General features: G+C 40.7%; 1 protein-coding gene across 2 annotated transcripts; it reads left to right on the top strand.

The window, feature by feature from the left end:
- The first annotated feature begins 3,910 nt into the window (after nucleotides 1-3,910).
- hykk.2 (hydroxylysine kinase, tandem duplicate 2) lies at nucleotides 3,911-12,476 on the top strand. Of its 2 annotated transcripts, none has more exons than XM_078258796.1 (5): nucleotides 3,911-4,086; nucleotides 9,198-9,489; nucleotides 10,318-10,460; nucleotides 10,881-11,061; nucleotides 11,228-12,476. In XM_078258796.1, exons 2-5 carry the CDS (start codon nucleotides 9,351-9,353, stop codon nucleotides 11,668-11,670), a joined length of 906 nt encoding a protein of 301 aa, XP_078114922.1. In that variant the 5' UTR covers nucleotides 3,911-4,086; nucleotides 9,198-9,350; the 3' UTR covers nucleotides 11,671-12,476. The 2 variants fall into 2 exon arrangements, with proteins under 2 accessions (XP_078114922.1, XP_078114920.1); XM_078258794.1 differs by having other exon boundaries at nucleotides 9,170-9,489.
- The last annotated feature ends 362 nt before the right edge of the window (nucleotides 12,477-12,838 follow it).

Genomic DNA, 12,838 nt, shown 5'->3' with positions numbered 1-12,838 from the left:
AATTATTTCATTAAAAAATAAAAAAAATGTATATGTGATATTATGTAATTATAACTGTTTTATACTTTAGTTCTGGGTATTATTGGAGAGGGAGATGGGGTGGGATTAGGGTAAATGGGTTGATACATCTGTATTTGTCTAGATGTGCTGAAAAACCTAAATGCCAAACCTACAATGCAGGTCCTGCCTTAAGTCCACATCCATTGATTTATGCTTTTCATTTCAGATGCTGCATAGACATGATTAGCTGCATATTGCCTACAGGATTCAGTCCAATCATCTTGACTTCCTAGCTCTGCATCTATCAGGGGTCCCACTTCTTCTTGAGTCTAATAAATATGGCCTACTTTTGATCTTTTTAAAGAAATAGTTTGTCATACAGTAACGTGAAATCCACAAGTAGCTATCATAGGCTAGCTCCATATGTGGCTACCAGACAGGCAGTAACAAAAGCAGCTCCAGTATTGGTTGACCAGCTGACATTTTTCCTTTGTCTCTCCTGTCGGAGTTGTGGGAATGCTTTTTGACAGGTGGCCTAAGATGACTGCAGATGCCTTTGTGGCCACTGAACCTGGGGCTCCAGCTGCACAAGCAGTCAGCACCATGTGGGAGCTATGATAAGAAAATCTGTAAGAACAGAAAATTATCACCCAACTGCAGTTTCACTTAGCTCTACTGAGTGAGGCATTTGACAGCTCAACGCATTCTCATGAACGGATTCATATGATATTAGTGATATCAGCGGCAGAAGTGGAGTACAAAGGGTTACTGGAAGCCAGCTGCAGGGCAATGTGAGATGACGGTCCTTTCAGGGGCTGTGGAAGTTAAGGTTAGCCGACAAAAAGTGAGCATCATGCGGCGACGACAATTAAGTTTAAGCACCAAAACAACTAGTTCAGTTCAGAAAAAAAGATTGTGGTTTGGTTTAAAACACCCCCAAACAACGGACACTTGTTTCCTGGGTAAAATACTTTTGTTTTCCAGAGGAAGTGAACTCCGCTCCCCAGCTTAAAAGCGCTGTGTTTTATGACCCACACATCCACCCCAACCACCTTCCTACACTGCCCACAGCGCAGTCAATACATCAATAACTATGTGGAATACATACAAATTACAGTGCATTACTTTCGTAGCAACAGTATATGTATGAATGGTTCATGAGAACAGCTTGAATAGCTACAAAGCATGAGTGTTTCTCTCAGATGTAGATGGAGACCAAAAGCAGAGCTAAAAGCAGAGTGAATTATTGTGGGTATGAGTTTTGTGGGTGAGCTCAGGACAGTGAGCAAATGTCAGAATACTGACTGCAACTCACATTATTTGTTAAATGATTCACAAAAGATTAAATAAATTAGAATTAGAAACAAATCAAAAGACAGACGCAACTGGATTCATGACTTGTTGTTGTTGGCCTGTAAATTGGCCAAAATCTGCCAACTGATGCTCTTTTTTTCTTTTGCTATTTTGCTTGTGTGATCAAGCCAATTTTATTTAAAAAATACTGCCAGCAGTCATTGTGATCAGGAACAAACAAGAGCAAGATCACATGGCTTCACTGACTGAAGCAATGTGACAAGCACCTGTCGTAGTTACTTCTGTCTGTTCTGTCTAATTTGCTCTTTGGAAGAAGAGAGATAAAAAGCGCTGCTTTATCTGTTTGCATTCCAGGTCAGCATGATTGGCCTATGTATCTGTCCTTTTACAATAGTGAATATCTGTTATCAAATTCCTCACTCACTAAAATACTAAGTAAATATTCGAAAATGTGTTCTTTGTAGCTATTTGAAAGAAGAGAAGAAAAAAGACAGAAAGAAAAGAGATGTAACAAATCTTACACTTGCACACTTACACTGCCTTCTTTTTTCTTTGTGCAACTGACTCTGTTTAACCCGTGGGCCCACGCTCCAAACCGCTTTCAATTAATGTTCTATACCCCTGCACTACTTATGTAGCTCAGCGTAAATTCTTTCAGGAAGACCTAACACTAAGCACTGCGCTCTTCCTAAATCAAATCAGCTGTTTAGAGGCATTCACCTTTCAGTCAAACCCATCAGAATTGGCCATGAATGTCAAGAGCCAATCACAGCTCTACAACCCTGCTTTAAATCTGTTTCTCTCCCTGCTGCTGTTAGTTGTCATTTCAGGAAGCGTGCAAACCTCCACCTCCCCTTCCACCTCCAGTCATCGTTGCCCATGGCACCCTGGGTCTTCCTCCTGCAGGACGCTCCGTCGACTCCTTCGGGCTCCTTCGCCCCACCACCGGTGTCTAGACTCTGTCGGGGAATTGTCTTGGTTTCCCTAACCCGTTATAAATTAATTCATAACGATGGAGTCTAATCGCCAAAGACTCTGTACATTTTATCATGCTCATTGTGTAAAATAAATCTTTGCATATCTGCAAACCAGTCTCTCCTGATTGAAATGCAATAAGAAGCTAATCTTGTCTGTCTGTGTTTTAAGTGGTTGCATGTTTGTATACAAAAGGAGCTTTACACAAAACCAACCTCCAAGAGCTGAATACGTTTGATATAGTCTTGATTTGGGTGTTTACAGTGATCATTTATATTTAAATGGGTTGTAATTCTAGTTCTTTAAGTACATTGTAGCACACCAAAGTCAACTTTAATCAAATAAAACCCAGGAAATAGTGGCTAGTGAAAATGCTGCTTGATTAACTTCGGTAAACCACTAGCCACAGTGGCTGGTGATCCCTTAATGTATGCAATAAGGGCATACTAAAATACATATTACATATCAATCAATATCACTGTATGGTGTAAAACATGTCAGATTTAAGGCTCAAATTGATTTCCATCTGTTGTTCCTGGAATGAACACGTTAAGATAACACACTAACATTTAATGTAGTGTTTACATCGTAGACTACCAATAACGTTAGCTATTAGTTGTTAGCAAGCTATTAACTTTACCCAGTTGTAGCTGCCTTAGCATGAGGATGTAAATAAACACAAAATGACACTAATTACCCTACTGTAATAAACTAAGTTCTGTACGCTAGGTTGAACATATGGACGTTATCTGAGGTAACTTAGAAAGCAATTTACCCTTCAGCGATTGACATTATCAGCAGTGTGGACAATGGGCTTGCCTAGTCGAAGCAGGTCTCAGAAGTCAATTACCTGCAGTCGGCTATGTTACCCAATCACTGAACGAGAAAGTGATGCCCTAAATGAAGATCTGCCTTGATGAGAGGACTGACGGATTGCATTTTCAAATTCAAGTTGAGACCAAGAGCGTGGTGACATTAATGGTAATGCAATGACTGGGGGCACAGTTTCACCTATTGCATTTGAAAATTGTCCACTGTAGAGCAGGTTAAATCATTGAAAATGAAAATTCAAATGTAGTTTATTATTTTATTTTCAAATGGTTAGAAATTGCATTATAATTTGAATTGTGACTTAACTATTACTTGCATAAATGTAAAATAAGACTGCATTGTTTATATTGCATTTACATTTTAATATTGTCCACTGTAGAGCAGGTTAAGTAGTTGAAAATTAAATGTCAAATGGAGTTTTCACATTGTTGTAAAATTGCATTATCATTAAAAATTGTCATAAAATGACAATACAAGTATGTGAAAAGGAACATTTGATTATTGCATTTTAGTTAAAATGTTTACTTAAAAACACATACATTTTTGGAAAATGATTGTGAAATAAAATTGTAATTGTCAAATTTACATTATCATTTTAATTAAGTCCTCTATAGGCTTCCATACTTTTTAAAAATACTTTATTGCAATGTTCTTTCACCCTCTTCCAGATAATCGTTAACACTTCTGAGTCCATTGCACATTTCGTTTTTACACATGTACAAAGAAAGTCCCCTATAGGCTTCCATACAAAATAACCAACCCAGCAGAGTGCTAGCCAATCAGAGGGAGAGTAGGGCGGCCGTCCCAAACCTTCGCCATTAGATATAACAGTAGTATAACAGATATAATAGTTTATGAAGATGATCAGGTTCAGGTCCGAGTTCACGTGTACAGTAGTTTAACGCTAACGGGGGACACGCCACATAACGTTGATCTATCATTCCCTGGTGTTTTTTTCACAGTGAGGTAGGTTTACTGACGTGAATAATGTATGTTATTAGGAGTTTGGGCTGTTGATTCATGTATGTATTTATAGCGTACCATCCAGTGTGTTGAATACAAGAGCGTCACTTACCAAGCTATTTTAGGGCGTTTTCACACCTGAATGTCCGAACCAAGGTCCGGACCAAAGTTCATGTTTTTGTTGCATTGTATACATTTCATACTTTGCATTGTATACATTTGATAGTTTTGGTTTCACACTGCAGTTATGCAAGCGCACCAATGCTACGTTCATGCCACCTGGGAATATCAGGGACCGCCCCCGTGATTACGTTGTTTTTCCGACTGGCAGCGTCCACATGGTCGTGATGCGTGTACTTCTTCTGTTATATTGGCGTTTGGCATAACAACTTGTTGGATGACTGCCACCAAAGAATTTCTAATATGGGAAGAAGTTCCACTCCCTCGTTACTTCCGGCTTCTGAACTGGTTGCAGTTCCACCAGAGTTCCATATAGGGGGTGCTCACAGGCCAGTGTAGAATGAATGGGACTCTATGGAGCTATACCCCTCAAAATCCACTTTTCTCAGGATATAATTTTTTGTCTAGTTATCTGAATGTTGCATTCGAAAGAGGAGGCTAAGAAAATACACACTGCTGGGTGTTACATTTTTTTTTAAAGTGGCTTTTTTGTTCTAAAAAGCCATTTAAAATGTCAGTGACGTCATACACATATACGGCCAGAGATACTGCTTTACGGCAAGCTCTTTTTTCTCTTGAGGCATCGACAACACAGCTGACAGGTTAGCCTCTCCCTGTTAATACCAGGTTAATACACGTGCTAGAAAGAGGTTTGCTAATGTTTTAAAGACCACGCCGAAATATTCACTCTGACATTCTGGCTCTGCTTCGGATGCCGTCAAGTGGGATCTCCGATCGTAATCAGTCCTTCACTGACCAATCAGCATTCATTAGCAGAATGCTAGCGTGTTATGGGCTACAACGACTCAACCTGTAACAAATCGAAAGGGCATAAGTACTCGTTCATTCAACTTTTGACCTATAATCCATGTTGAACTTGCAAAAACTACAATCAAATCTGAGATTTCTCAACGACAATCAGGCGAAAGAGACAAATTTAGCCGTCTAGCTCCATAGAGTCCCATTCATTTTGCACTGGACCGCGATCACCCCCAGTGGAACTCTGGTGGAACTGCAACCAAAGTAGGTACAATGGGGCTGAATAGGGAGTGGAACGGCTTTCCGTAGACGGGCTTTGCTGCCACCAACTGTTGGGTAGCCTAGAGCAGTGGTTATCAAACTTTTTTCAACAATGTACCCCTTTTGAATTGATTATTTAAGCCAAGTACCCCCTTACCAGCGCTAATCATTTTTGGTAGAAAAAAAGGTCTATATAAAGAGGAACAGTATAGCGCTGTCAGCAATAGATTTACTAAACAACAGCCTTGTAACTGAAAAAAACATGCTAATGAGAAAAGGAGACAAAAACTGGAAAAAACCTTGGAAAAAAGATGGTAGAAAGAAGGAAGGAAGTAGCCTAAGGCAAGAATAGGTCAAAAATAGAAAACAGTGACATAACTTCGAAAAAAAGCGAGAAAATTGTAAAAAGTAGAAGGAAGGAAGGCAAGATTAGGTCCAAAGAAGGCGACACAAATGTCACATTTTTGGCAGGAAAAAAAGTCTACATAAAGAGGAACAATGTTCTGGACAACAGCCTTGTTACGATTAAACATTTTTTTAAATATCTCACGTACCCCCTGCAGTCCTCCAAAGTAGGCTACCCCTAGGGGTACACGTTCCCCCATTTGAGAAACACTGGCCTAGAGCATTAGGGGTCCGTTTCAGAAAGCAGGTTTAGTGAAAACTCTGAGTTTGTTAACCCTGAGATGAGGGAAACTCTGGGTTTTCTGTTTCAGAAAGAGAGGTTAATCAAACCTGAGAGAGAGGGGTAACTCCAGCCCATTTCAGAAAGAGAGGTAACTTAACCTCAGACTCAGTTACTATGGTAACTGAGCATGTGAACCTAACCTGGGGTCCATTTCAGGAAGGAGGTTTAACAAACTCTGAGTCTAACTCTGATCTCTGAGTTGATTTACCCCGAGATGGGAAACTGAGTTTTCGGTTCCAGAACAGCTGATATGAGTTGGTTCAATCAACTCTGAGTAGTCAAAACTGATATCGCGGGGCTACACACTCCAGTTCGCCTCCCCCCCACCTCGCTTTGCGGGCGTGTTGGAGACAACTGTGTCATCCCAGGCAGAATCAGACGCCATGACGTCAGAACTACGGGAACTGCTGTCAAAAGGAGCAATTTCCCGCGTTCCTCCAGGGTAGGAGAACGAGGGATTTTACTCCCGCTACTTTCTCACTCCAAAAAAGTCAGGCGGGTTACGCCCCATCCTCGACCTGTCCCAGTTCAACCGGTGCGTCATGGAGCGTCTATTCCACATGCTGACTATCAGACATGTGTTGGAATGCGTGCGCCACCAAGAATGGTTTACATCTGTTGATCTGAAAGACGCATACTTTCACATCCAAATCATTCCCAGGCACAGGAAATTCCTGCGCTTCTTTTCCAAGGGGCTCATTTCCAGTACAACCGTTCGGTTACTCACTGGACCCCCGCACTTTTTCCAAGTGCATGGAGACGGCATTTCAGCCGTTGCAGAATAAAGGCGTCCTGTTTTATCTGGACGATTTGCTCATTCTGGCTCCCTCTCGGGAAACGGCGGCGCTGCACACTGTGGCAGTTCTGCAGCATCTGCAGACACTAGGTTTCGCCATAAATTGGCAGAAAAGCTCATTGGTTCCCACACAATCGATAATTTATCTGGGCGTAGTGCTAAACTCGATTGTTATGAGGGCCAGGCTGTCAACACCAAGGCAAGACGCGCTGATCTCTCTCCTATCGCGCACCACGCCACGCGCAAAGGTGTCGCCCCAATGGGATCTGGCCCTGGCGCTTCGAGCCCTTGGCACAAGCCCCTCTCAGGTTGCTGTCTCTAAAAACGTGCTTCTCCTTGCTTTGACGTCAGCCAAGCGAGTGAGCGACTTATGCGCACTGTCAGTTTCGCCGTCCTGTCTCTCAATTAGAGGGGACGGGAGCGCAGCCACCCTACAGCCTAACCCTTTTTTCACACCAAAAATTTTAACAAACTCCTTTCGGTCGAGGGTTTTTTCCCTCCAGGGTTTTTTTCCCCCGCCTCATAACGACGCAGAGGAGTTTTCCCACCGATTGTGCCCGGTGCGTGCGTTATCACAATACGTTTTACGCACAGCGAACATAAGGCGGACACAGCAGATGTTTGTTCACTATAGGGAACACTCCCAAGGAGCGGCCCTGTCAAAACAGCGTCTGTCTCACTGGCTGTGCGAGGCTATCACCCAGGCCTATAACACGGAGGGGGCGGAGCCCCCCCAGGGCAGCCGGGCACATTCTACAAGGGCACTATCGGCATCTACAGCTCTGTTCAGAGGCATGTCAGTAGCCAACATCTGCGCAGCGGCCTCTTGGGCATCCCCATGCCCTTCCATCCGTTTCTATTTGCGGGATGTCCGAGCCCTCTCTGACGCACTCAACGACGAATGATGCCCCGTTGTCTGTGTTTTGTCTGCTGCCAGGTGCCGGGAGGAGAACGGCGTCCCACACACACACACACATATATATATATATATATATATATATATATATATATATATATATATATATATATATATATATATATATATATATATATAGCCTCAGAATGGGATTAGTAGGCGTAGTACTTTTTCGCCCGCAGTATTGCACCTAAATGAAATAGATTATAGGTTCAATACCATTTCACCAGTAATATTAGGCTATAGCCTACTTATGATTAAATATGACATACACTATATTGGAATATACACATTTACTCTAGCAGCAATTTTCTCCCACGCAAATTCTCTCTCTTTTGCAGCAGCTGCTGTGTTGTTTTTTTAACTCGCTGTATGTACGCATGAGTATTTCCGCCGACCCGTTTGTTTGTGGTTGTTACCATGGTGAATCGTAGTATCATGGCTCCATTCATACTGCCTTTTTATTGTGGTGGTGCACGCGCATGAACCTACTCGGAGTTGATTGAACCAACTCATATCAGCTGTTCTGAAACCGAAAACTCAGTTTCCCATCTCGGGGTAAATCAACTCAGAGATCAGAGTTAGACTCAGAGTTTGTTAAACCTCCTTCCTGAAATGGGGCCCAGGTTCTTATTTACAATGGCGGCCTGACAAGTGGCAAAGCCACTTAGGGAAAGGGAAAGAGGGCTAGAAAATAAATACATTAGAAATACATACAGTTTAGAAATGACATAGAGAGCATTCCAGTCGCAAGCGGCGGTAGATTGAAAAGATGCGAGACCAGCAGAGTTGGTTTTGGGAATGATTCATTGAAGATGAAGTGAGGACCGGGTATTGTATGTGACAGACTTTGGCTGCAGCAGGTGACATAATAAGGAGGTGATCGGCCAAGAAGGGTCTTGTAAATGAAGCAGTAGTTGTTTTTGAGTGAAGCTCAAACTTATATATATATATATATATATATATAGGAAGTTGGGCTGCAACCAAGTTTAATTTTTCCATTTTAGTGATCATTCAGTGTAAGCCTATACTAAATTAGAAAAAAGGGACAGATGGCCATCACAGGTTCCCAGAGCCTAAGAAGTCGTATTCTATTAGCTTTTATCAAAGACATGATAAAACTGCAAATCCTCACATCGGAGAAGCTGGACTTTTCACATCTGTGTCGTTTTTTTTCAATAAATTATTTTAAAGTCATGGAATAATGAAATTGTTAATTAATCAATTGTTGATTGAACATTTTTTATGAATTTACAAACCACGTCAGCACTATTAAGGGGAATCACACAACATTAGTCATAAAATAATAATAGCAAAAAATATTTATGTTATTCCTAAAGAGGCATGGAGCATGCTAACACCCCTTTTGGCATTTTCAGACTAAAATTTGTATTTTCAATTGTTATAAATTTGCAATAGGTTACTGTGATGCTTTTGTTTTATGAATACCTGTGAGCAAAATCTCTTTTTCTGTAATTGCATGTAGTTTTCATTCAGCAATAATGTCATCAAAGCATGCCAAGCCCAACTTCAGCCAGTCTCAGGTGGTTGAGATAGTGAAGAGGGTCTTCAGGCTGACGCCTTCAGAAATCCGCTCTCTGCCGAGCTACGATGACCAGAATGTCTATGTGGTGGATATCGAGGGTGGCGAGTACGTCCTGAAGATAATGAACTCAGAAGACAGTAAGAACTCTGCCCTGATTGAGATGCAGAACTATGCAATGACCGTCCTGCACCAGCATGGACTCCCTGCCCAAACAGCCCTGCCCACTGCCTCTGGACAGCTCATGAGCCAGGAAGAAGTAGGTATGAGACCAGTCACACAGGTCACACCTGATGAATAATGTCATATAACACTCAAAAAGGGAAATGTCCTCTAATTTGGCTGTAAAGATAGATTGTACTGTACACATCATAGGCCATCAGAAAATTGAGCATTATTATAGGCGAGAGTATCTTGTAGTGTACAGCAGCACACATACTGCAGCTGCAGTTTTTATATGCATAGTGTATGCAATTAAACAAAAACTGTTGCATAGATCTGTCAGCTTCAATTTAAATTGACACTTGACAGTAACAAATCCATAGGATTCTCCATATTATATATCAGTATCATAAACTGTGAGTGTGTTTGCACATGCTGACATGGACATACATTTAATCCAACAGTTTGAGGGGGGGGCAATAATTGTAATTTTTGAAGGGCACACATATAATACAGCCAGAATTATACTTGTATGGGATATGTGTTGTTGTGAAACTCCAGTACGTAGGCTGACAATGCTTTTATTCACTTTAAACATTGGATAAAGTGATTCTTTTCTCTAATACAGATAATGCTAAGTCATAAATAAATTAGTCATGACAAAAAATGAGCATAACCAATGTAGTTTTCCATGATTCCGCAATGTTAGCGATTATAATGTTACATAGCTTGTTGGATACTAAGTCACCCACTACAACTAACACGACAATAAGCCTATGTGTGAACTGATATTAGGCTAATATTGTGTATCCACTGGGTTTTGCTTGAAATTATGTTAAGTGGCAGATCAGTGGGCTTGCTGCAGTTGAATATATAAGTAAATTTTGGTGCACTGCCTGTTACACTAATCCTGTCTTTATCTTTGGCAGATTGTGGCTATGGCTGTCAGAAGTACCTGGTGCGGCTGCTGACTTATTTGCCTGGAATCACTATTTCCAAGGTTCCTTTAACACCACAGTTACTCTATGAAACCGGCAAGACGGCAGCCAGAATGGACAAAATCCTACAAGAGGTATAATGATAACACCCCTGTGAAACTTTAGTTTAGATCATTTACTTTAATTTATAATACCAAGAAATCTGAATTCTGAAAATAAAAGTTACTTGTCTCAAGACAAACCTTTAAGATTGTGTTATGAAATTCTCTTAAGTGACAATATCTACCACTACTGGTGTTGTTTTGAATTGGAGTTCTTTACCTAGAGTTCTATTATCTAGTATTTAGACTCTAATTAAGATATGAATATATGATGAAGGATTAGCCCTTTACTGCTCATTAACCATGACGCTGGACTTCTGGAACTGCTAAGCTTTGCTAAGCAAAACATGTTTAACTATCCTACTTATACTTCTGTTTTGTCTTTTTCTTGTTTTGTCTTGAGTTTTCTTTATCTTGTCTTCTCTCGGTATTATTATTGTTTTTTTTCCCTAGATGGAGCACCCTCATCTTGGAGTGCTGCAGAGAGAGAACTTCATATGGAGTCTGTCAAATGTTCCCCTCCTAGAAGCATACATCAATGTATTAGATGGAGATCCTCTTGAGGAGGCTGTGAAGTCTGTCATTCATCAGTACAAGACCTCTGTGGTCCCTAATCGCTCCAATTTCCGCAGGTGTGAGTATGATATTTACTTTTAAACATTTGGATAAGGGAGCTGGTAAGTACAAGCACTCTTCTACTCACCTCCCTTGTCACAGCTCGTTGGCACCTTGTACAGTATTCATGAGTGATAATGTATTTTGGTTCCCATAAACCATATTTTATTTCTTTCTTTTCTAAGGCATTAACCATGGTGACTTCAATGACCTCAATGTGCTTGTACAACCTGACGAGAGTGACGGCCACAGGATTTCTGGCATCCTTGACTTTGGGGACATGAACAGTGGCTACTACATCCATGAGCTAGCCATCGCTATCATGTACATGATGACGGAGCACCCTAAACCCATAGAGGTGGGTGGACCTGTCCTCGCGGGCTGGGAAAGTGTCCTTCCCCTCAACGAGGCAGAGAAAGATTGTCTTTATGTGCTGGTGCTGTCCCGCTTCTGCCAGTCGTTGGTTTTAGCTCGTCACTCTGTGATCTTGCATCCTGAAAATGCAGAGTATCTGATGATTACATCTAGGAAGGGCGTCCACATTTTCCATCAACTCTGGGAGCTTGGAAAGGAGCAGGTGGAGAAAGTGTGGTTTCAGAGTGCAGCTCAATTCAGTGACAGGAAGTGAGAAATGTATAAATTAATAAAATCGATAGATTTTGTTTTCACAGCAAAAGAACAACACATTTTACTCTTGAGATTCAGACATTTTGGTGTTGAAATACAGCAGTGTGTCTGCATAAGGGATGGGTAAGCTAGCAAAAAACTTTGTGCAAGAGGACGTATTAGTACTCTATAGTTCATAATAATAATAATAATAATAATAATAATAATAGAATCATGCACTGTAAAAGCAAAAAGTAATCAAAATAACTAACAGAGGAGTACGAAGGTATTTAGGGAAAAGTGCTGTATAGTGAGTAACTCCTTATGAAGAGTAATTTCTGGCAACCATAACTGACCACATTTTACATTTAAGTGTGTGTGTGTGTGTGTGTGTGTGTGTGTGTGTGTGTGTGTGTGTGTGTGTGTGTGTGTGTGTGTGTGTGTATTCATGAGTGTGTGTGTGTGTATTCATGAGCATACCATATAAGGGAGAAAACCTCTTGTTTCAGTCTGGGGCTGTTTGACAGGGTTGCATTAGTGCTCATAGAACAGCACCCGGGCCATTTTCAGCCCAACCAATGTTATATACCCTATTCGGAGACCTTAACAGTGTGAAATACCCTATATAATCATTCTAACACTCCTTTAAGAAACTGTCTGGAACTACAAACTGCATGTACCTTCTTTTATAAAGTCTGGACTAATTTATTTTTCTCAATTGCAAATCTCTGTAAACATTATGTGCAATCACAACAATAATTTATACTGTTCAGCACAATAGTTTTAGCATGGCATGTTGAAATAATAAATGCATTTTTTAAACCAAAATTAAGTTTTTCATTCATCATTGCTCAAACCAAGGCAGTCAAAAGGCTAAGGAATTCAGAAATAAATATTCATATTCATCCAAAACAAAAGTTCTTTGTAGCCACCACAAAAATGTTATTTGGTAAAATTACAAAAAAGTAGGCTATGTATCAGCATACAGAGTTTTTGCTGCACTTCTGTCTTTGCCTCTTGTTACCACATACTGTACCTATGACGCAGCCCAGTTGGTCAGTTAGGAAAGAAGACAAACTACTTGTCTCATTTAAGGTGGTTTATTAAAGCTGGAATAATAATAGAAACTTGTATACAAGGATTCTTCTAGTTTGATAAGCCACAGTCAGCGGATTTTGCTGTTACTCTGT

The sequence above is a fragment of the Sander vitreus genome, chromosome 9 (assembly GCF_031162955.1).
Source record: "Sander vitreus isolate 19-12246 chromosome 9, sanVit1, whole genome shotgun sequence".
NCBI lineage: Eukaryota > Metazoa > Chordata > Actinopteri > Perciformes > Percidae > Sander > Sander vitreus.
This window is presented reverse-complemented; position numbering and strand designations above follow the sequence as displayed.

Excerpts from the sequence above, each read along its gene's own strand:
- hykk.2 (XM_078258794.1), top strand. The coding sequence starts at position 9,186 with ATGTCATCAAAGCATGCCAAGCCCAACTTCAGCCAGTCTCAGGTGGTT. Across the intron at positions 10,461-10,880 it reads TGGACAAAATCCTACAAGAG|ATGGAGCACCCTCATCTTGG; the intron begins GTATAATGATAA and ends TTTTTTCCCTAG. Across the intron at positions 11,062-11,227 it reads TCGCTCCAATTTCCGCAGGT|GCATTAACCATGGTGACTTC; the intron begins GTGAGTATGATA and ends TTCTTTTCTAAG.